Source organism: Bufo gargarizans, chromosome 4 (genome assembly GCF_014858855.1).
Source record: "Bufo gargarizans isolate SCDJY-AF-19 chromosome 4, ASM1485885v1, whole genome shotgun sequence".
In the NCBI taxonomy this organism is placed as follows: domain Eukaryota; kingdom Metazoa; phylum Chordata; class Amphibia; order Anura; family Bufonidae; genus Bufo; species Bufo gargarizans.
Window position 1 is genome coordinate 290,970,218 of NC_058083.1, and position 25,752 is coordinate 290,995,969.

General features: G+C 42.4%; 1 protein-coding gene across 1 annotated transcript in view; it reads right to left on the reverse strand.

The window, feature by feature from the left end:
* Window positions 1–25,752, reverse strand: part of REV3L (REV3 like, DNA directed polymerase zeta catalytic subunit) — a 205,877-nt gene that overhangs the window by 57,335 nt on the left and 122,790 nt on the right. The window contains exons 6-10 of the mRNA XM_044291751.1: window positions 21,447–21,541; window positions 17,364–17,468; window positions 12,297–12,381; window positions 8,489–8,631; window positions 8,167–8,295 (exon numbers count right to left, since the gene is read on the reverse strand). Coding sequence (XP_044147686.1) covers window positions 8,167–8,295; window positions 8,489–8,631; window positions 12,297–12,381; window positions 17,364–17,468; window positions 21,447–21,541 — 557 coding nt within the window. The remainder of the gene's footprint in view (window positions 1–8,166; window positions 8,296–8,488; window positions 8,632–12,296; window positions 12,382–17,363; window positions 17,469–21,446; window positions 21,542–25,752) is intronic.

A 25,752-nucleotide genomic window follows, 5' to 3' on the forward strand; every position in this document is an offset into this window, starting at 1 on the left:
TAATTACTGTGATGCCGTACAAGGACTGGGCATCGCAGCGCGCATGCGCCGGCCGACGGACTGAGTGCGCAGGCGCGGGGTATCCTCGAAACAACAAGTTAGTAGATCGGCAGTCAGAGGGTAAGGATGGGCGGGCAGAGGGAAGGAAGGGGCGGGGGAAAGGGGAGAAAAGGCTGAGCTAGCAGGGCACCTACGAGGGTAACGCCGCCCCAGGGCACTTGCGAGCACTCATTTGCATATGCTACAAAGATGTTTTTTGACGGTTTTATAAGTCCAGGATTGATGCTAAAGGTAACGTTTTTATTAACTGTAAGGATGCTAGAAAGCTATAGGAAGGGTTAAAAACATGAAATGCTGATGACAGACTCCCTTTAACAGTAATAGGAAAACTATGAACTTTCATTAACTTTCAAAGACCTTATCTCGAGATCCAATTTCATTGGCCATTCCTGCTGGTCCCCCTGCTGCATGCTGTGTAAAATCTTCCTACAGGACCCACTCCTTGGAATGCAGATCCACAACAGAGTGCCTTGCCAGAGGCGCAATGTTGACATCTGTACGCGGAATACTAATGCCTAGGCTCTGCAGGAAAATGTTACACAGCATGAAACAAGAAAACTGGCAGGATCATTAATGAAACCATTCATGAATTAATAAAAATCTACGCAATATTATATTTCAGTGTAAAAAAGATTATATTTTGAACAATTAGAGAAAATGACAAAAACAGAAAGAGAGGCTCATGCTGAAAAACAGAAAGAGAGGCTCAAGACATTAATGTCTGACTGCTCATTGAAAGGCAGGCAGAAAGCACTCTGTGAAATCAGCCATCATCAATCATGTAATTGTAGCTCCTTGATCTGGTGTCTGCCGTTTCTAGGTCTTATCGGTCTCAGGCTTTTTAGGACCCCGCAGGGAGAAAGCAATAAATCTCTTTACAACACAAATCATTCTTCACTCCGCTGTCCCACTGCAGAGGGTTAGATACAATTTAGCTTGGATGAGCTCAAATGTGTAGAGCTCCTGGGTGGTCAGCGTATCCGGCAGACTTTACACAGCGCTAGAAATCAATAAGACGTGATTTGTGGGATTTAGGATATAGCATTCATACTAATACACCAAATGGCAAGATAACGAATTAAGGTCTTTACCATACACTGCTGTCTGACAAAAATATATTGTAATCAACACCTGATCTATTAACATGTGACCAAACCATTAGAAGACCCTGTTCACACACCACAGGCAGGTTAGTGGTAGGACCCCATGCGTGCTGAGACACCGTGACGTGGTGCATGAGGGGCTCCGATATGTTCCTGAAGAGATTGGCAAAGTTCTCAGCTTTTAACATCGGCCTGAGGAATTAGCTAGTATTGTCAGTTATCATTTTGGTGCATTTTTTTCAGTGAATTGTGTATTTATATATTTTTTCATCTGCACAATGTATCATTTTGTGTAAGATATTCTTGTGGTGCCTGCGGTCCGCACCGGCATCCTCCATTGTACGCATTTTTTGCTGGGGATTGCCGTTATCTGCGGACCGCATGCAGAGGAATTGCTCACCCAGTTATAGACACTCTACAGTGTCTGGGTTTAGAGCATTTCCACCCGTTTAGGACACTTTTTTTTCTGTGAGTTTCAAACCATTAGAAGACCTATTCTATTAACATGTGACCAAACCATTAGAAGACTTGATCTATTAACATGTAACCAAAAGATCTACCCACCCCAAAGTGGCACACCAACAACTGGATCTTAAAACGAAATACTGACACATCGATGGTCACCAAGGAACAAGAAGAATGGCTGTCAATCTATTCGATCCATTGAATCAATAGTACTAACTTTAGATCCAACTCCTAGATCAGGGATCAGCAACCTCTGCCACTCCAGCTGTTGTGAAACTACAATTCCCAGAAGGCTGCATTCATTTCAATGAGCGCTCTTAGAAGAGCAGAGCAAGTATGCATGCTGGGAGTTTTAGTTTCAAGGTTGCCTACCCCTGTCCTAGATGGTAAAGTGAGCTAGAAGACACCCTCTCCAGCATATATTTATAGGTAGGGTAGATTAGAACAGGCCAGGGGTACATACAGACTGAAGAGAACCCCAGTGCTAGAATATATGGCTCCTTTTCTCTCCAATAGCTCATCCTCATGTGTCTCTTATCATTCAAGTTGTGTTCAAAATTATTCAACCCCCAATGCTGTAAAGGGTTTTAGGGAATTTAGTGTACATTTGTAATTGTGTTCAGAATGAAATCTTACAAGGACTTTTTAAAGAACCAAATGCAACTAAAATGACATCAATTGTTTTTGTAATACAGTATTAAAATGTTTTTTTTTGTGATTTCTTCATTGACACAATTATTCAACCCCTTAAAGACTACTACTCTTAAGAACAGAGGTTCATTCAAGTGTTTTCGATCACGTATTGAAAACACCTGTGGATGTCAAGGAGCAGCAATCAAGCATAATAAGCACCAATTAGGCAGATTTAAAAGGACTGTGATACTCAGCTCCTTCTAGACATTTACTGGTGTGTTTACAAACATGGTGAAGTCAAGAGAATGGTCCAGGAAGACAAGAGAAGAGGTGATTTCTCTTCATAGGAAAGGCAATGGCTATAAGAAGATTGCAAAGATGTTAAACATACCAAGAGACACCATAGGAAGCATCATTCGCAAATTCAAGGCAAAGGACACTGTTGAAACGCTACCTGGTCGTGGCAGAAAGAAGATGCTGACTTCGACTGCTGTGCGCTACCTGAAGCGCAAAGTGGAGAAAAGTCCCTGTGTGACTGCTAAGGAACTGAAAAAAGATTTGTCAGATGTGGGTACTGAAGTTTCAGCTCAGACAATAAGGCGCACACTGCGTAATGAAGGCCTCCATGCCAGAACTCCCAGGCGCACCCCATTTGCTGTCTCCAAAGAATAAGAAGAGTCGACTGCAGTATGCCAAAAGTCAGGTGGACAAACCACAAAAGTTTTGGGATAGTGCTCTGTGGACTGATGAAACAAAATTAGAACTGTTTGGGCCCATGGATCAACGCTATGTTTGGAGGAGGAAGAACAAGGCCTATGAAGAAAAGAACACCTTGCCTACTGTGAAGCATGGCGGGGGGTCAATCATGCTTTGGGGCAGTTTTGCTTCTACAGGTATAGGGAAGCTTCATCGTGTGCAAGGTACCATGAATTCTCTTCAGTACCAGGAGATATTGGATGAAAATGTGATGCAGTCCATCACAAACCTGAGGCTTGGGAGACGTTGGACCTTTCAACAGGACAATGATCCCAAGCATACCTCCAAGTCCACTAGAGCATGGTTGCAGATTAAAGGCTGGAACATTTTGAAGTGGCCATTGCAGTCACCAGACTTAAATCCGATTGAGAACCTCTGGTGGGACTTAAAGAAAGCAGTTGCAGCGCGCAAGCCTAAGAATGTGACTGAACTGGAGGCTTTTGCCCATGAAGAATGGGCAAAGATACCCGTAGATCGCTGCAAGACACTTGTGTCAAGCTATGCTTCACGTTTAAAAGCTGTTATAACTGGAAAAGGATGTTGTACTAAGTACTAAGATTGAATGTCACTTGGGGGTTGAATAAAACTGATAATGATGTGAGCACAGAAAATACATTTGTGGTTATTTCATTATAAATGTTATGTTATATTTGTCTGACTTACAAGTGCCTCTTTCATTTAATGACTGAAATGATCAAAATCAATGTCAAACTGGCCAAAACACTCAATTTCAGTGGGGGTTGAATAATTTTGAACACAACTGTACAATTCATTAACTCTGTCCCTTACAAGCGATCTATCAATAAGAAGCTGCTTTCCACTTACTGCTGCACACATCCATAATATTGAGTGACATACAAAAAGGCTTGGTTAAAGGGGTAGTCCATTTTCACGATATTGATAACCTATCCCTGTGATGGCGGCTAACCTCTGGTACTCCAGCTGAATGGAGCATGCTGGGAGTCATAGTTTCACCACAGCTGAAGTGCCGGAGGTTAGCTATCACTACCCTATCCTGAGGATCCTTCATCAATATCATAAAATTAGACAGCTTTTTTTTATTTTTATTTTTTAATCAGATAATTTTTATTTGACTTTTTTTTTTGAAAAACACAAAAATACAAAGAAAATAGTCTGCACAGTATACATGCAACAGGCGACAACAATAGTATCATAGCAGTACATGATTGGCCACAGAATCACTTCCTTGAGTATGCAATATATCAACTGGCATAGCATAGGATACATATAAGATCAAATAATCTAGTTACACAGTATAACATGTAGAAACTACATTCCACATCCATCATAATAAATGAATATAGGACCAACCCCCCCTGCCCAACTAAAACCCATTCTCCCCCCCCCCCCCCCTTACCTGAGCGATGGAATGGATCCGAACTCCAACAACGGTTATCTTATTAATACATCATAAGCATAGCCATTAGTGTACTTCTCCTATCTTTTTAACATTCCTCTTCACACCAATCCTACGTAGTGCTAAACACTTTCAAACAACAGGCATCTAAAGCTAATTAAGCTAAAGGAAAAAGAAAATCATACAGACACAAGGACTATGTCTCTGCCTTCCCACAGTCCAACTGAGAAGAGAAGCTAATCCGGACACTGTAACCTAAATTTCTCCCACTTATCCCATATTTTGTTAAACTTCGTTACACATTGTCTTTTAACATATACACCTTTTTCTAAGCGTATTATATCTGACATCCTACTAAGGAATTCTCCCCTAGTCCGAGATTGCGGTCTAAGCCAAAATCTGGCTATTAGTTTCCTAGCCTGGAATAGCAGACGCTACACTCCCAGACGGTGATGGCGATTTTTGATGTCTAAAATTCCTACTATACACATTCTCGGACCAGGCGGAACGGTGATATTAAATGAGTCTTTTATTAAGGTTAGAACCGAGGCCCAGAAATTCCGGAGCTCCGCACAATCCCAAAACATGTGTAACAAGGAAGCAGGGCTGATGCCACATCTAGAACAATTCGCATCCTCCCGAACACCTATCCGGCATAAAAACTCCGGAGTCCTATACACCCGGTGCAATAAAAACAGCTGGGACATACGCTGCCCCTCACAGACTGACAGTTGCGGGGTGAGTGCTAGGATCGACTTCCACTGCTCATCTGAAATCGGCCCAATCTGGCTTTCCCATTTAGATTAGAGAACTCCTTTAAGTAAGCCATGGGAATTCTTAAAAGGTTATTCCAAAAGGCAGCATTTCTATTATATTACCACCAACTGCAAGAAAGGGAAAATCCCAGTCACCCATTTCCCGCAGTCACAGACCGTAATTGGACCAGCAGTTGAGCAAGTGCCCTGCCGGACCATCCAGCATCTATGTTTTCATGTATGTTAGGCTCCATTCACACGTCCGCAATTTCGTTCCGCTTGTGGACCCATTCATTTCTACGGGGCAGCACGATGTTCCGCACTTCCGTTCCGCAAAAAAATGGAACATATTCTATTAGTGCCAGCAATGTGCGGTCTGCAGAAAAATGCGGAACGCACATTGCCGCTGTCCGTGTTTTGCGGATCCGCAAAACATGTTGCGAACATGTGAATGGAGCCTAATACTTGTATCTATACTTTCATTTATGCATTGTATGAAACATTGTAACTGCATTTCATTATCACACCTTGTAATATACCTTGTGTCAAAATCACCCAATTGACAGCATGTCTAAGACATAGGTATTGAGGAGGGGCGCAGACCATTCTTCACGTATGACTGAGCTAGCGGCTGATAGGATGGAGCTACTTACCTTGATTTCAATCTTCCTGTTTGTTACATAAATAATTGCTGATTAATGTGAAGAAAATACATTGTGGGCAACTATAGTGTTTAGACCAGGGGTGCACAACCTTTTTTGGTCTGGGGGCCGCATTGTCACATCACACTATTTCAAGGGGCCGCAAAAAAAAAAAAAGAAGTTAATCAGCGCTTCTTTGCATCAGCCTATTATACAGGCTAAGGCCTCTTTCACACTGCCGTGTATTTTTTCCGTTTTGCGGGCCATTTTTCGTGTTCCGCATACGGTCCGTATACGGAACCATTCATTTCAATGGTTCCGCAAAAAAAAACACGAATGTACTCCGTATGTATTCCATTTCCGTGTTTCCGTATCTCCGTTCAGTGCAAAGATAGAACATGTCCTATTATTGCCCGCAAATCACGTTCCGTGGCTCCATTCAAATCAATGGGTCAGCGAAACGCATCCGTATGTCTTCCGTATCCGTTCCGTTTTTGCGGTACCATCTATTGAAAATGTTATGCCCAGCCCAATTTTTTCTAAGTAATTACTGTATGCTGTATATTCCATACGGAAAAACAGAACGGAAACACAACGGAAACAAAAAAAACTGAACAACGGATCTGTGAAAAACGGACCTCAAAACACTGAAATAGCCATACGGTACTGTGAAAGAGGCCTAATGCAAAGTGACTGGGGAGGAATGATCACTACCACAGTCATTCCTCCCTCATTCACTTCCATCGATTATCGGTAGCACATTCCTGATTACACGGTGAGATGTGCTGACAATAAGGGTCCATTCACACGCATTTTCGCGGACCGCACATCGCTGGCACTATAATAGAAAATGCCTTTTCTTGTCTGCAGTTGCGGACACGAATAGGACATATTCTATTTTTTTCGGGAACGGAATTGCGGATCCGGACAGCACATAGTGTGCTGTCCGCATCCATTCCGGCCTCATTGAAAATGAATGAAAAAGGTACGGTCGTGTGTATGAGGCCTTACTAGCAAGGAAAGCACTTAATGGTTAACCCTATAAAGACCAGGCCTGAAAAGGCCTTAATGACCAGTCAATTTTTTGTGATTTAGCACACGTGGTTCAAACACTTGTAACTTTTTTTTTTTTTTTTGGACTACCAAAATAACTTTTGCAGCTTTTTATTACATAACACAGGGCTTTTTAATATATTTTTTTAGTTTTATTAGGGGGAAACCACTTTTTTTTTTTAAAGTTATTTTTGTTCAAACTATAGCTCATTATTAAAGTATGCAAACTATTATAATTAGTTCCCTATATGTTTTGGATCGTTTTATCATACAATATGTATAGTTTCACATGAATGGGGTGATAATTGTAATGGTTTTGGTTGGTGTGGAAGTTTTTTTTCTTTTATGTATTTTACTATTTTTTATATATATATATTTCTGCTACAAAAAGACCTTTGGGGTGACACTGACAGCACTCTAAAAGCGATAAAAGTGTAAAAAGTTTATTTACCCATGTGGAGCATATCTCCTAGATTTTCCTGGGTTACTAGCCAACACCCTTAGGACTTTGCACCTGCCCATCTTTCTTGTTTATGGTCAGTGCTGCCACATAATTTGTCCCCAAAAGGTCCATAAAAGTCCTTTGGGGGACACAGACTTTTTTTGCACTATTTCCACTGTAACTGGAGCATCCAAAAGGAAAACCAGCCGTCTGAGGGGGACTTTGTGTCAGAGTGGCCCTGACACTCGGCGATCACGTGATCACCGGGTCTAAACTGCACAGCGCGCTGCTCACCTGTGTGAGGAGAAGCGCTGATACACTGCTTCTGCCTTCTCCTCGGGTCTCATGCAGTCTCTGAGAGCCGGGGACCCGTCCTGCTCCTGCTACAGTGCAGGAGCAGGAGCTGTAACCCTGCAATTGTGCGGCGCTCCGGGCAGAAACACAGCTGATCGCACGATCAGCTGTGTTTCTGCCCAGCAGGACGGGGGCCGCAAGTTGTGCACCCCTGGTTTAGAACATAGCTCAGTCAATTGATTTTTTCTGCCAGGAGGGAATGCTGTCCTAATAATGCCTGAACAGGACTGTTCTACCCGAACACACTGACAGAACAAAGAAAAGTGGCATCTGGGCAGCTCCACACCAGCTTGGCTTGATTGACATTTGTCTCTCTCCATGCAAAAAAATAAATAAAAGAGACTTGTCAATCAAAATGGGCTGCACAGGGAGACACCCAGATTACTCCATAAAAGTCCTAGATCATTTGGAAATGAGATTTTCTCTGAAATTCCTCAGCATTTTAGAGTATACCATAGCTGCATGTAATCTCCTGACAGGTTCCCTCTAAGAATGGACATAAATGTACACACAAAGATTTACTCACAGAAGACAGGAGACTGGCTCAACCTCTGAGAAACAGGTTGGAAGCACTGACTATTTTCCATGATATTTAAAATGGCTTCTTCATCAATCAAAGCATCTGTACAGTCTTTATCTTCACATGGCTCAATTTCTAAGAAAGAAGAATATATATGATGTCATCTTTACTCGTGATCTGCTCACCAAAAAGATTAAATATGGTCAACAGATTTCCTTCACAAATTTAATTTGTGACAGAATATAGACATCAGACATTTAGGACACACAAATCTTTTTCTATGTAACCCCTTTAAGCATCATAAATATCAAGAAGCAGAGGGTCTTACTTTCCTGCGGATCTCTGTGCACCTCCACTAAGTTGGCTGGTGTACAAGGAACAGACTCCGACAGATCCAACTGTGAATGCAATGTTAGCTCCGCAGAGAAATCTTCTGCAGCGCTGCCGGAGTCCATCGAATGTGACAGTGTCCTGTTTTCAAGGAATGGCAGGGAAATAACATAAGAAATAGCCAAGATAAAGTAAAAAACTGCAGAAAAAGATCAAGTGGCCCGGCTAGACATCTTTATATTACCAGGTCAGCATCTTAGCTCAGTGTCTATTGCAGACATGATTAAATTAAATTTCCTCTACTCTGCCTTGAAGGCGGTTCAGTGAATCTACTACTCTTTCAATCAAAAAACACTCCGCAAATTAGGATGAGTTCACATTACCGTTTAGCTTTCTGTTCTTCTGATCAGTCAAAAGCACAGAATGGAAAAAACTGATCCTTTATTTTGAGCATCAGTTATGCTCAGTTAGCATCAGTTTGGACTAAGGCTACTTTCACAGTAGCCGTTTTCTTTTCCGGTATTGAGTTCCATCCTAGGGGATCAATACCGGAGAAAAACTAATCAGTTTTATCCTAATGCATTCTGAATGGAGAGAATCCATTCAGTCTGCATCAGGATGCATCAGTTCAATCCCTCTTACGTTTTTTTGGCCAGAGAAATGACTGCAGCATGCTGAATTTTTTTCTCCGGCCCAAAATCCTGAACACTCGCCGGAATGCCGGATCCTGCCTTAATTTCCATTGAAATGTATTAATGCCTGATCCGGTACTAAGTGTTCCAGAAAAAACTGATCCAGTTTCCCGATCTGTGCATACGCAGACCTTTAAAAATGAGAAGAAAAAAATATATCGGATCAGTTTTTCCGGATGACAACCGGAAAGACGGATCTGGTATTGCAATGCATTTGTTAGACGGATCTGCATCCGGATCAGTCTCACAAATGCATCCGTTTGCGTCCGTAATTGCCGCATCCGGCAGGAAGTTCCGGTGATGGAACTGCCTGCTGGAATCCTCTGCCGCAAGTGTGAAAGTAGCCTAAAAATAACTGATCCGTCTTTCTTTGAGCATCAGTTATGATGTCACTTCCATCAGAGATCAGTTATTTTAGCCGGGGGTACTGAATGCAGGATTTTCTGTTGTCAAAAATAACTGATCTCTGATGGAAGAGACACAAACTGATCATAACTGATGCTCAAAATAACAGATCCATTTTTTTAATTTTTTTTCTGTTCTTCTGATGGATCCGAAGAACGTAAAGCTAAACAGTGATGCCTTCCATTACGCTGGGTTATTCGTAAAATGTACAGTTTTTGTTTTTTGTAATTAATAAATAATTCTTATAAACTGGAGAAAATATACAACTTTCTTAGCAAGAAACCTAGCTCGTGGTAGCACAATACTGGCAGGATTGTTAATGTCTATGACAATGCAAACGAAGCTCCTACTCCAGAAAAGTTGTGATCACAGATACCAGTAAGTAGCTGTTTTCTAAGCAAAAGATGCTGAACTATAAAGCAGGCCACACACCCAAAAGCAAAGCCTGATGAAGTCTCTGATTTCGGTGGAACCGGCTGATTACACTATGTGTATGAGGATGTGAAGGCTCTCTTCCAACAGATGAAGGATCAGGCATGTTGAAGTTCAGCATTCACATCCCTTTGATCTCATGGGAGATAAACCTCCAACAGAAGTCTCAGGCAGTGGCTTACTCCCCTCCCCCCATTGAAAACACATTCACGCTTGACGCACAGCTATTAAATGTGTATGGCCACAACTCAAACGCTTTTGTATATATGAATTTACATCTATGTAATAGATATCTTGTGGCACACCGTTTCAGGTGCTTGGAGTAGGGTCCTCACCCTGTTCACACAGAAAAAACTCCAGCACTACAAGGTACATACAACCAGGTCCATAAATATTGGGACTTCGACACAATTCTAACATTTTTGGCTCTATACACCACCACGTTGGATTTGAAATGAAACAAACAAGATGTGCCAAATGAACAGTGTGCTAAATCAGGTGAACAGTGTAGGAATTACAACAGTTTGCATATGTGCCTCCCACTTGTTAAGGGACCAAAAGTAATGGGACAAAATAATAATCATAAATCAAACTTTCACTTTTTAATACTTGGTTTCAAATCCTTTGCAGTCAATTACAGCCTGAAGTCTGGAACACATAGATATCACCAGACGCTGGGTTTCATCCCTGGTGATGCTCTGCCAGGCCTCTACTGCAACTGTCTTCAGTTACTGCAATATTCTAACTCGCGATATTTCGCGAACATTTGGTAGAATATTCGTTAGATATTCGCAAATTCAAGATTATTTTCTTGATCGTAAAAAATCGACAATGTAATGTCAGCGTAATGCGCGCAAAATACAGGTGTGGGTCACTATAGCTACATTTTTCAAGCTGCTAGAAGTTTCCCGAGACTGGAGAAAATGGTTGGCACGGCAGAACATTACATTAGCTTTATATGCAGATAGAGTGCTCCAATATATTCGCGATTGTGAAATCGGCACTAATGATCCAAATATTTTGTCGCAATACGTGCAACTTCACATTTTAACAGGTCTGACTACATATTAGTGATTGGTGCACTAAGTATTGTTGTGAACTTGTGACATCACAGCACTATGTATGTATGTATGTATGTAGCATACATATAGCACTATGCATGTAGCATGTATGTATGCAGAACCAGCAAACTAACTATCTAATGTAATGACACAGGAAAGCACAGAGCACAGCAATAACACTGCTGTCTCTCTCAGATCTGCAAAATACTGGATACAAGGGGAGGTTCTTATATAGTAAGGGGTAGGCAACTTTCCTATTGGTTGCTAGGGATGTCACTAAGCTCAGACAAAGACGTTGCAGCCTTCTCATTGGTCCATAAGCAAGAAGGGAGGCCACTGATAAAAAATAAAAATCTAGAATATTCGAAATTCCGAATATCTATCACTATACTCTAAATATTCGCAAATGCTCGAAGTGCCGATATTCACGATTAATATTTGCTATTCGAATATTCGCGCCCAACACTATTAACAAGCAGCTGTACATATGATGTTCTGGTCAATGGAGACCCTTTTTCAAACTAAGGGTCCATTCACACCTCCGTAAGTGTTTTGCGGATCCGCAAAACACGGACACCGCCAACGTGCGTTCCGCATTTTGCGGACTGCACATTGCCGGCACTCTCATAAAAAATGCCTTTTCTCATCCGCAATTGCAGACAAGAATAGGACTTGTTCTATTTTTTTGCGGAAAGGAAGTGTGGATCCGGAAGTGGGGATACGCAAATGTGGATGTGGACAGCACATTCCGGCCCTATTGAAAATGAATGAGTCCGCACCTGTTCCGCAAAATTGCGGAACAGATGCGGACGTGTGAATGGACCCTTATACCGCTATGAGAAGAGAGAAAGTAGATAGCAGCACTATGGAGAATATGTCGCACAGTGGGATGAGCACTCATAGCACTGATAACTACTTTCTTCTTCTCATAGCGGTATTAGTTTGAAAAAGGTCTCCACTGACCGAAACGTTATGTGTTCAGCCACTTGCTGGAGTTCTGAATTTACATCTACGTAGAAATATACAGAAAACTTTCTCACTTTTCACCCTGTGGATTGTAATGTAGGATTCGGAGCTATATAACATAGTACTGCTGGTATCTTATTATTTTTTGGAGATTTGGATACTAGATGCGGTAAAACGGTGATTGAAGCTGACAGTTCTTCACAGGGTGCAACCATTTACTTGCCTGGCTTCTAAAACGTCTCATACTCACACTGAGAAGTCATTTTGTTTCAGGATTTCTTTAAGTCTTTTCTGAAACATTTTTTCACTTTCTGTCACAGCAATAAATCCACGATCTTTAGACAAAAAAACATGGCAAAATTAATCAACACATAAGTTGGTTCTCAAACCTATATTAAGGGTTTGGAAGAATTAACATTACAGCAGATCTTCACGTTCCGAACTTCCGACCTACACAACTTCCAAGTACAGCTACAACAAAATGTAAAAAGCTATATCAGGGGATGGGGCCCCGTCAATTAGCTGATGGATGGTGGTTGGGAAGTCAATATCAAAGATAAGATCCCAGTTATCTCCTTCAAACTAAGGTCTGTATTAGAATAAACTATTTGCAGACGGCTGTTGGGAGGAGGCCATGCAGCATTCTCCTCCACATCCTAGAGAGGAGCTACCAGCAGCAGAGTGGGATTAAACCTCACGATCTGCCGCCGGCAAACAATCATTTTTTTTTAGCCTGCTTAAGGCTAGATCTACACAACGACATGTGTCGCGTGACAGATAGGGCACAACTACACTGCAACATTTGTCGCGACAATTTTTATAATGATAGTCTATGGTGTCGCAATGCAACGTCATGGAAAAATCCATCTCAAACAGATTTTTTGCAACTGTCGCGTCGCAGTATGTCGCAGTGCGACACCATAGACTATCATTATAAAAATTGTCGCGCGACATTGGTGCAACAAAATGTCGTCCTGTAGACCTAGCCTAAAAATCTGGATTGCCCGATGAACGAGAGCTTGCTCATTCATCGGGTAAATCGGCGGCCAGATCATCACTAACGAGCATTCCTACAAACACTTGTTACTGATGATTTTTTAAACAATCGGCTAGTATAATACAGGCTTAGGCCTAATGCACACGACAGTTCCGTTTTTTGTGGTCCGCAAACCGCAGATCCGCAAATAACGGAAGCCGCCTGTGTGCCAGCCCATTGTCATAATGCCTATTCTTGTCCGCAAAACGGAGTGCTGTCCGCATCCTTTGCGGCCCCATTAAAGTGAATGGGTCCGCACCCGAGCCGCAAAAAAATGCGGCTCGGATGTGGACAACAACGACAGTCGTGTGCATGAGGCCTTAAAGGGGTTGTGTCACTTCACTGCAAATAACATTTACCAAGCCACTTACTAATGTATTGCGATTTCCCATATTGCCTCCTTTGCTGGCTGGATTCATTTTTCCAGCACATTATACACTGCTTTTTTCCATGCTTATAACCACCCTGCAATCCATCAGCGATAGCCATGCTTGCACACTATAGTAAAAAGCACCAGGCTATGTGAGCTCCCACAGACCCAACCACCAGAAAGGCCGTCACTTTTTCCTATAAGGCCTCTTTCACACGGGCGAGTTTTCCGCGCGGGTGCAATGCGTGAGGTGAATGCATTGCACCTGCACTGAATCCGGACCCATTCATTTCTATGGGGCTGTGCACATGAGCGGTGATTTTCACGCATCACTTGTGCGTTGCGTGAAAATCGCAGCAAGCTCTATTTTGTGTGTTTTTCACGCAAAGCAGGCCCCATAGAAGTCAATGGGGCTGAGTGAAAATCGCAAGCATCCGCAAGCAAGTGCGGATGCGGTGCGATTTTCACGCACGGTTGCTAGGAGACGATCAGGATGGGGACCCGATCATTATTATTTTCCCTTATAACATGGTTATTAGGGAAAATAATAGCATTCTGAATACAGAATGCTAAGTAAAATAGGGCTGGAGGGGTTAAAAAAAATATATAATAATTTAACTCACCTTAACTCTGTCTTCATCTGTGAGGAAAAGGACCTTTGATAATGTCACTACGCTCATCACATGGTCCATCACATGATCCATCGCCATGGTAAAAAAAAAGATCATGTGATGGACCATGTGATAAGCGCAGTGACGTCATCACAGGTCCTTTTCCTCACAGATTAAGACAGAAGAGATGCCGGCTGCGCGAACAAGTGGATTAAGGGGAGTTAAATATATTTTTTTTTAACCCCTCCAGCCCTATTTTACTTAGCATTCTGTATTCAGAATGCTATTATTTTCCCTTATAACCATGTTATAAGGGAAAATAATACAATCTACACAACCTTGAACCCAAACCTGAACTTCTGTGAATAAGTTCGGGTCTAGGTACCGCAGTCAGTTTTTTATCACGCGCGTGCAAAACACATTGCACCCGCGCGATAAAAACTGAACAACGGAACGCAATCGCAGTCAAAACTGACTGCAATTGGGTACCCACTCGCGCGGGTTTGCCGCACCGCATCCGGACACGCTCGTGTGAAAGAGGCCTAAGTGTGCAAGCACAGCCTCCTCTGATGGATTGCAGGGTGGTCATAACCATGGAAACAAGCAGTGTATAATGTGATGGAAAAATGAATCCAGCCAGCAAAGGAAGCAATATGAATAATAACAATAAATTAGTAAGTGCCTTGCATTACCTTTCTCTAATAATAAATGCCACTTGATGAAGTGATACATACCCTTTAAGTCTGTCAGAAGTTTTGTCAATGAACTACTGACAGACGTAGGTAGAGGCCATGGACAGGAGGTGATAATTCCGTCTGTCCTTGGTTTTAATGGCTGTAGTGATGAAAAAAAATAATGAACTCAAAATCCTGCGGGCACCACTCCAGCAAGTGCACCTGGGTTGGAGCCACAATCTTCAGGAGGGTCGCTCCACAGCTCCTGGTTAGATGCTAAAGTCATCATACGCATCAGAGGAGAGGAGCTATGGAGCAGCTCATACACTCATACACGCGGTCCGCCCAAAAAAAAAAGAAAAAAAGTATCTTTTTTTTTTTGCGGATCCATTGCAACTAAAATGGACAAGAATAGGACATGTTCTATTTTTTTGGCGGGGCTACGGAACGGACATACAAGTATCACCTCTTATCCCTAGCCCCTACCACCTATGACAGTAGCAACGCCCTGTAAGCCCACAATAGAACATGCACATTAAAACACTTACAGTAAGTTCATATGATTGATTTTGAAAATCTGCCTCCAAAAATCAGCACAGAATCCATCGATTTTAAAAGTGGGGTTTTAAGGCATATTTTTAATGCTGGTTTTTCAATGCTTTTTTGGGGGTGTATACTTCAATGCAAAACTGCAATTTCTGCTTGCGGTTTTTGACTTGGCTCTGCACCGAAAACTGCAAAAACACTCAAAACACGTGTTTTGAGTGTTATTATGAAACTTTCCATTCATTGCAATGGGAAAATCAGTGCGGATTCCGCGCCAAGACAGAGCATGCTCCTTCTTTTTTCCAGCACAATAAAAAAAAAACACAGATGCGTTGCTTCCCACTGAAATGAATTGGTTGCTGCTTGGAAGTAGGGACGAGCGGAATCGAGCGGAAAAGTTGATTTGCATAAAACTTCGTTAGAATACCGTACGAAGCGAGCGCTCCGTATAGTATTAGAATGTATTGGGTCCTGTGAGCCGAAGTTATTACTTCGCAAATTCTCATAAATTAATTTCTACTGTAAAAAACCTTTTACCGAACTCGGGTTTGGTTTCAAGGTACCACTTATGTTTCACCCGAAGTCGATCTGATCATCCCTACTTGGGAGTCATTATTTGGGACCTTTTCTGACATGGAAAACAAGCCAAAGTCACCACCAAAAAACTCAGTGTGAAAGGTCCCTTGTGGATGCATCACTGAGCATACGGAACAAATACGTTGGGCTTCCGAAAATTTAGAGGACAACAGACAATTGTCTTTTCTACTGCGGTTTCAAGTCCTTTGTGAGCAGGTTTCTGTGATCGTATCAGTAGATAACTTTTCAATCCACACATCTGACAGTATGTTCCCACAATTTAGTTAAAACATATGTAATTGTACTTTTCTTAGACAACTTATCCCCTATCCACAGAATAGGTGTAAGCGCCTCATTGCTGGGGGTCTGACCGCTGTAGCCCCCACAGATCATGTGTGCTGTTGCTCTATTCAGTTACATAGGGCTGCTGGAGATAGCGGAGGGCTTGTAACTTGGCTACCTCAGACAGTTCCATAGAGTTGAAAGGAGTGGAGGACATATGTGTCTGCCACTCCATTCAACAGAGAGCCCTGTTCTCATGATAGGTAGTGGTCCCTGCAGTCAGATTCCTGACTAACAGACACTTATCCCCTTACCCTGTAGATAGGGGATAAGTTGTTTTCGTGGAACAACCCCTTTAACTGTAAACGTTAGTCCTGCATAAGCAAAATGGCTATAGGACATGTGCAGGGTCAATACACCTGCATCCTGGATTATCTGCTGCTAAGGGAAAAGATGGTGCCAGTCACAAGATCTCCGTGTGGCACTTGTCATACCACCCTTTTGCTAACTCATTGTTAGGGGTCATATGATGTGTGCACTGACACCATGATTATACCCATTGAGCTAGCTCCTGAAGGCAGTCATGGCTGATCCAAGGGCTAAAACACTGCTTCATGGTGCAGAAATAGGGGTCTACTGCACCATATCATGCTTCTGCTTATCTAGAAAAATAAATTAAAAAAAGTATAATGTCAATGGATGACAACTATTGCCAAGTATATAAAACCTGTCTAAATAGCCATAAATAATTTGCTTCATATACATGCTGCAATAAGCATGCGGCTTAGGCCCCATGCACACTGCCGTGTTTCACAGCCGTGTGCGGGCCGTGGAACCGCGGCCTGGATCCCTCCTGAGAGCAGGAGCGCACGGCGTCACTGGTTGCTATGACGTCGTGCGCTCCCTGCTGCCGGCACAGTACAGTAATACACTGGTATAGATCATACCAGTGTATTACTGTATTGAAGCCGCAGCAGGGAGCGCACGGCGTCATAGCAACCAGTGACGCCGTGCGCTCCTGCTCTCAGGAGGGATCCAGGCCGCGGTTCCACGGCCCGCACACGGCTGTGAAACACGGCAGTGTGCATGGGGCCTTATGCTGATGAAGGGCTGCTTTATACGAAAGATAAATAGAAAGATTTCCAATCATACAGAACTCTAATATAGAAGAACCCTCCCTGCCATCTAAACACATACCTATTAATACCTGCATGCTGCTTACCTTGTGAATCTGGTGGAGCGATTTGGGAAGATTGCTGCTTCTCTCTACGACGTTGCTTCTCATCTTCCCATATTGCCTGCAGACCAGGATTCTTCCCAATCTGAGCTGTAGAGGAAAAGAAACCAGACCCATTTGTTTCACAAGTGTTGGTCTATCTAATTTCTATTAGTAAAAATCTAAGAAGGAGATTTATCAAACTGGTGTAAAGTAGAACTGGCTAAGTTGCCCATAGCAACCAGATTCCACCTTTCATTTTTCACAGCTCCTTTGGCAAATGAAAGGTGGAATCTGATTGGTTGCTATGGGCAACTAAGCCAGTTCTACTTTACACCAGCTTGATAAATCTCCCCCTATATCTTTGAAGTATGTTCACATGTTGAAGCCACGCTGAAAAAAACCTGCAGGATGTGAGTGTATCCTTACAATGTGAACATTTGCAATAAACACTAAGAGGCTCTGTCACCAGGATCAACCCTATTAAACCAGACTCATTATGCTGATGAAAAGAACACCTTTCCCTTGTCTGTATGATAAACAGCTGCAGATAAATCAGCGTTTCTATTCACATGCAAATGAGAAGTTGGAGCACCAGAGGCGGGGCTGAACCGTCTGAGCACTGCTCTGTAACACCCCATGTGCTCTGCACACTCCCCCTGATTGACAGGGCTGGACATGCTGAGGACAGAGCTGTGTGATAGCATCTTCATATCATATATTAATACGATACACATAGCTTCATCACACTAAGTATACATATTACTGCTTTATTCACAGGCACAATATATGATCCTATGGACACTGGTAATATGTGTCAGCTTATAAGCATGGGAAAAACATGCATCTCCATAGCTTAGTGGTATAGTGGTTTACCCTGCATGTAGAAATCCTAGGTTGAAATCCCAGAAGATGCATACATTTTCTATAATTATTTTTTTCTCTTGTTCAAAACCATATTAAAACGCTATACTAAAATAATGTATAATCATATAATAATAACAAGGCCTTACTATATTGAGAATATAATAGAAACCAGTAATATTTATTAGCTTTCTAATAAAAACATTATTCTCAATATGATATAGACTTTTTTTATGGGATAAATGTGGAAGAAAAAAAAATAATGTATGTCTCTCAAGATTCAAACCCGAGATCTCCACATACAAAAAACAAATCACTTAACCACCAAGCTATAACATTGTAAAACAATTCTATTCCGGATACCGCGCGCTACCTTCCCCGCTATCCTCCCCGTTTCCCCTGCTTGAGAAGGACCACAGGTACGTGCCAATACATAAACCAAGATTACCTTGCTATTGAACCTTCCACCGTGCTTTTTCCTCTATTGCAGGCTTGACTTCAGAGTTTTGCGGGCCTGGTATCTTTCTACTGGAGTACGCCCCCGGCCGGTGGCATTGCTCTGTACTAGTGAATTGAAAGCTCGCTCGTGGAGCGGCCTAGTAACGTCACTATACAAGCTACGGATCGTTACAAGTGCCAAACTACCAACGTGTTTTGGACAATGCGTTGTCCTTCATCAGGGAATCCAGTGGATCATTGAAATTACAAGCTATAACATTACCACATATGGGGTATGTTTTTCTCTGTTTATAAGCTGACACATATTACTGGTGTCTTTCTAATCATACACTGTGCCGGTGAATAAAGCAGTAATATGTAGATTACCTTTCTGAGCAGATGTCAAAGAGGTGAAGCTATAGTACATAGTGTATATGACATTTGATGCTAGGACACAGCTCTGCCATCAGCATGTCCAGCCCTGTCAACCAAGGGGAGGGGGTAGTGTGCAAAGCACAGTGGGTGTTACAAGTTAGTGCTCAGATGAGATGTCCCACCTCTGAGTGCTCGAAATTCTCATTTGCATATGAATAAATAAATGCAGATTTCTCTGTAGCTATTTATCATACAGAGAAAAGAAAGGTATTGTTTTAATCAGCATGATGAGCACTGCCAGGCAATATGTCTGGTTAAATAGGGTTGATCCTGGTGACAGAGCCTCTTTAAAGAGAACCTTTAAAGTTGGTCACACATTTGAGTTAATGTTGTCCCTGAGATCATTCGTACGAACCATCCTACCAGCAACATGCCAGACTACACTGGCCCACCAGGGAGACAGTTTAAAAAAAAAAAAAACATAGACTCCCTAGACCTTGAGCACAATGGCAAGTGCTTGGCCGATCACCTCATAATCATGCAGCTTAGGCCGAAAACTGCCAAAGTTTTCCAGTTTTCCAGTATGGCCAATTACTAGTTTTTCTAAGGCCAGCAGCCACAATCAAACTTTTATCTCATGTTTATCGCCATCTTAACAGGGTGTCTGATCTGTCAGCAGAATATTATAGGGCAGGAGGAGCTGAGCAGGTTATATATACCGTAGTTTTGGGGGGGGAAAGATTATTTCCAATTTGTAATCTATGCATTTAAATTCCTGATCATTAGGAGTCCACTGGTTGGTCCCATCATGCTTTCTTGTGCAAGTGTGCATCTAGAGATAGCTATTAGGAGCACCCACCGGACTCCAAAGTCCAGAATGAGCAGGAATTTAAATGAACACATTACAAGTTATACAGATTTTTTTCTCACAGCACCATAGACCAGTCTACTTAGCTGCACCTCCTCTATAACATGATGCTGGCTGATCAGACTGCATGTTCAGGGTGACAGGACCTCTTTAATAATTGGGGTTCTGCAGAATGCGGGAGCAGCAAATACTTGTCACTACTACAGTGATGGAAAACTGTATTAGAACCTGCTCAAAGATGCTGAGCAAAATTAGTCAAGGAATATAGAGCTGGACTATAATTCTAGAATGCTTAAACCACCACTACAGGAGCCGAGGTTTCCCTACAGGAAAGTGTCTAAGGGCTCATGCACATGAACGTTTGACAGCAAGGCTTGTGCTGCAGAATACAAATTGAGGTCCGCAATGCACAGGCACTGGCCGCGTGCCCACTGCCTGCTGACGTGGACCTTTTCACTTGAAAGGGGTCTGCATCCGATGGTCCATACCACAAAAAAGTTGTGCATGCGGTGTGGAGGCACAGACAGAAAACCCACGTAAGCAGTCCATAGTGCTTCCGATCCGTACCTCCATTCCGCACCACATCGCATCAATCGGGACTGCGCCACCCATTCAAGTGTTTGCGGGCTGAAATACGGGCACGACTGGGCAAAGGCTGTGTGTGACGTCTCCATAAAGGGACCAACCGTGTATAGAGACGGAAAAATAATACGCAAAGAGGTATCTCCCAAGGAAAGAAAACCATCTCGCTAGCGCCACTTTACTTCCACCAGCTGGCGCTAGTGAGATGGTCGACTTTCTGTGGGAGATGCCTCTTTGCCAGAGAAAAGTAGCTGCCTATAGAAAGCAAGCAGGTTGAAACAACTCAATTTTTAGAGCAATAATCTGATGGTTGCTGGGGACAAATTCTTACTTTTTCCGTTGACTAGATTTTTAGAAGTTAAGCCAACATGGTTTATGGATGTGTCCTTTCAAAGCTAACAATTTCTTCACAAATAATCATAGTGCTATGGTAATAACATATTTATTTCACCTATTTTTGTTTAAAGGGTTAATCAGAGATCATTACATACCTCAGACATGTAAATGCATTTAGTTTCAGCTGTTCACTTTTACATAAGGCTCTATGGACTGTATTTTTTTCAGATCAGATGGAAACGCTGTTCCACAAAAAAAACACAGAACATGTCCTATTCTTGTTGGGTTTATGGACAAGGATAGGACATTTTTACATATGTAAAAACAATTTTAAAAAAAATGTCAGCATGCACACGGCTGATATCAACAGTTGCACACATAGGGTTTTGTGCATGATGTCTAAGAAATACTGACTGTTCCGCCCAACTTCATATTTTTATATGGTCAGAGACTTCTATTTCACAGCTAGTTAACAACCACCATATAACATGTGACAAATAGCCAGATTTCTGGGTGACATTGCTCAAAACAAACCAGATTAAAGCGAAAGCACGGGCAGAATTCAAACCTTCATTGATTGAGGTAGATGGAAAAAAAAAAAAGAGCAAAAAAACAAGAACACACACCTTCAATTTCTTGGCGGTTTAAAATATCAGCAGCTACAGCATCCACTTCCAGCTCACAAGTACTTTGTGGTTCTACTCCCGCCAACATTAAAGAGCTGTGAGAAAGGGGAGATATCTGCTTAGTAGACAGAAAAACAGACCAATATATGCAGATTGCGGCAGTACAATATCAGTAGGAGGACGAACCACTTATTTAGGCTACTTTCACACTGGCGTCTTGGTTTCCGTTTGTGAGATCCGTTCAGGGCTCTCACAAGCGGTCCAAAACTGATCAGTTTTGCCCTAATGCATTCTGAATGGATAAGGATCCGCTCAGAATGCATCAGTTTGACTCCGTTGTGTCTCCATTCCGCTTTGGAGTCGGACACCAAAACACTGCTTGCAGCGCTTTGGTGTCAGTCTGAAGAAACTGAGCCAAACGGATGCGTTTTCACTGACAATAGAAAACGGATCTGTCCCCCATTGACTTTCAATGGTGTTAAGACGACTATGTTACAGATAATACAAACGGATACGTTCTGAACGGATGCAGGCGGTTGTATTATCTGAACGGATCCATTGTGCAGATCCATGACGGATCCGCACCAAACGCGAGTGTGAAAGTAGCCTTAGGCCTCATGCACACAGTATTTTTTTGCGGTCCGCAAAAAGGGGTTCCGTGATCCGTGTCCGTTTTTGTTTCCGTGTGTCTTCCTTTATTTTTGGAGGATCTCCAAACATGAAGGAAAGTAAAAAAAAAAAATCTAAGTTTAGTTTGCCATGCAAATGATCATGAAAAAAACGGATGCAGACGCTCGGATGCGGATGACAATCTTGTGTGCATCCGTGTTTTTTCACGGACCCATTGACTTGAATGGGTCCGCAAACCATTGTCCGTGAAAATAATAGGACAGGTCATATTTTTTTCACGGACTGGAAACACGGATCAAGGACGCGGATGACAAACTGTGCATTAGCAGAGTTTTCCACTGACCCTTTGAAAGTCAATGGGTCCGCAGAAAATCGCAGAAAACGGAACAACGGACACAACAACGGTCGTGTGCATGAGGCCTTAGGGTCACAGGGGTTATGTGGTTTACAAAATCCATTTTCAAAAACTCTATTAGAACATTCTGAGTCAAAGAACAAGTTCAGTGCCTTCCTCTATTAGCCCAAATGGCTACAAAGACACTGTAGCATTTACTTTACAGTTCTGGCACATATGGGGCTATACTTCCCACAACACAAAAGAGAAATAATTTCTACCATGGGAAATCACTTTAATGTTTTCCATCAATCACCCAGATGGCAAGAAATATCTGGGAGCTCATGAGAACAGGTGCCAATAGAAGGCCTGCTTTAAAGGGCATCTGTCAGAAGATTTCTACATATAAAACTGGCTGACCTGTTACATGTGCGCTTAGCAGCTGACGGCATCTGTGTTGGTCCCATGTTCATATGTGTCTGTGTTGCTGAGAACAATTAAGTTTTAATATATGCAAATGAGCCTCTAGGAGCAATAGGGGGGTTGCAGTTACACTTAGAGGCTCTGCTCTCTCTGCAACTGCCGTGCCCTCTCCACATTAATTGACAGGACCAGGTGTGATGATGTCGTGCAGAGGGTGAGTAATTTGCAGAGAGAGCAGAGGCTCTAGGTGTAATGGCGACGCCTCCGTTGCTCCTAGAGGTTCATTTGAATATATTAAACCATCTTTTTTCTCATCAGTGCAGGTATGAACATGGGACCAGCACAGATGCCCTCAAGTATGAAATCCGGACATGCTGTGTCTAAAGGTGGCCATACACAATTCAGTAGCTGTTTGAATGATCACTCAGCTGACAGCCACCTCTCCTGACAACCCCCATACACGTTCAGTTCAGCCGAATGTGTAATCAATGAGGAGAGGGGAGAAAGCCAGTGCCAGACCCTTCTGGTGGTGGCGTATCTCCTAAGAGAACAAAAAGATTAGGTGGAAATATTCACTTTGCCTGACCCTTCTTTCCCTCAACATCATCATTACAATAAGGACCAATCCAGGAGTACACTTTAGTAAGTTCTGTATTTTTATGGTCATCTGTAAAACAGTCCAGGACAGCATTTCCAGCCATGGCACGGGACTGCAGCCTTCATATTAATTCAATTAGCAAACCTGTGAGAGGGACGCGTGCTTAGGCAAAAGATGAGATTGAAAGCGGTGCGAGGAACCAGATGATTGTGGTCTTGTATAAAGCTAACCAATGTGGCAATCAATGAAATCTATTTCCTTTTAATAACTTGGGAATATGGAGGCACTATCCAAAGAATAAAGGCAGCAAACAGGGAATTCATCTGCGTACTAATCGTATTTTATTTATTTTTTACCACTAAAGCAGAGCGCCCATGGTCGGCCGAACAGCAGTTCGGCTCGAGCATTGCTATGCTTGGCACATCACAGTGTTCGGCCCAATACTGTGTATGCTCGAGCACAATTGAACACAATGAAAATCAATGGGAGACCCGAGCACTAAACCAGGCACACCCTGCTCTGAAGAAGAGAGGGTGTCTGGTTCACAGAAAAAGGTTAGAAATTGATGAAACACCACCAAAATGGTTTGGAAACAGCATGGGAAGGATTGCCAATGGCATAAAATAGACAACCACACAAAGGTTATATGCCAAAAGCCGGATATGTGCAAGCCAACAATCTCTCCACGAGACAGATACAGTCAGCATACCTTACAATGGCAGCCTTATGCACTATGAGACATTCAAACCAGCTCTCATCTGACTGAGAGCCAGTAAGCCTCAAAGTTGCTTATTGAATATTAGGACAATCAGAAAACTTTTTGTAACCCTAATGATAATTATCTAGGTGCGCAGGTCCATCCAAGCCATCCAACAGATATGAAGCAACTTTGAGGCTTATTGGCACAAGGCTGCCATTGTAAGGTGTGCTGACTGCATCTGTCTCATGGATAGATTGTTGGCTTGCACATACCCGGCTTTTGGCATATAGCCTTTGTGTGGTTGCCTATTGTATGTCATAGGTAATAAGAGTCCAAGATGCATTCAGATGTCCTCTCCATGCTGTTTCCAAACCATTTCGGTGGTGTTTCCATCAATTTCTAACCTTTTTCGGTAAACCAGACACTCTCATCTTCACAGCAGGGGGTGCCTGGTTTAATGCTCGTGTTCTCCCATTGACTTCCATTATACTCGGGTGCTCAGTAGAGCACCCGAGCATCCCGATGTGTTCGGCCAGAGCACCCGGGCACTTTGGTGCTCAATCAACACTATTTACCACCATAGAAAATGCTACAATTTGCACTCTTTCAGGCACCGAATGCAGCTGGATTACAGAATAGGACCAATAGTTTATGAAGGAATGAAGAGACATCAGTCTCCGAGGCACTTTAGTCCTATGCTGGTGATCTGTGACCACAATGTCCAAAACTTTGCATCCATGGCAGTGAAAAATAGAATCATTTAATAAATATGTAGATGAATTCCTTGTGTTTGATATCTATTCTTTGGATCTTCACTGATCCTGAGTCAGAGGGATCTACGGGATGTGAACAAATCCACAGAAGTGGTCCTGCCACCCACTTTGTGAAATTTAGGAAGATCCTGAAACGTAAATAGATTAGTTTTGAAAAGAAGCACTCCACACAGGTACCAGACAAAGACAGTCAAGAGCCCTGTAACAATTCAATTTTTTGGCTGAAGGTACACTAACCCCTTTGTGCACCTAGACATAAGTGAACATCCAAGGGATGTGATCTTGCTCCATACTTGGCACATGCTGGCTATGCAAATCAGGTGACATTGGCCTGCAGTGATCAGGATCGGACACAACTCCAATCCTAGTCATTTAACCCCTGAGATTGCATAGTCAATAGTGAAAAGTTGCATGTTCAAGTCTCCAAGGTGAAGAATAAAAGTAAAAAATGCACAAAAAAGTTTGTAAAAATATAAAGAAAAGCCACAAAAGTATTAAAATTCAAATAACCCATTTCTCACTTTTACATGTAATAATAAAGATAATTGGTATTGGAAACAAAAATGTGCAAGAATTAAATATTAAAATATAAAAGTATTTATCCAGCATTGTGAATGCCATAATGGGCAAAAAACTTTGGAAAATCGCCAAAATGATTTTAGGGATTTAGGTAAAACGCTTAGGGCAAGGACGTTAAAGGTAGTATTTTCCAAAATACTGCCTGTACCACGAGCCACACAAGAAAGGCAGCGGGAGATTAGGGAGGTTAACAAGTGGCTCAAGAACTGGTGTAGGAAGGAGGGGTTTGGGTTCCTGGAGAACTGGGCCGACTTCTCTGTCAGCTACAG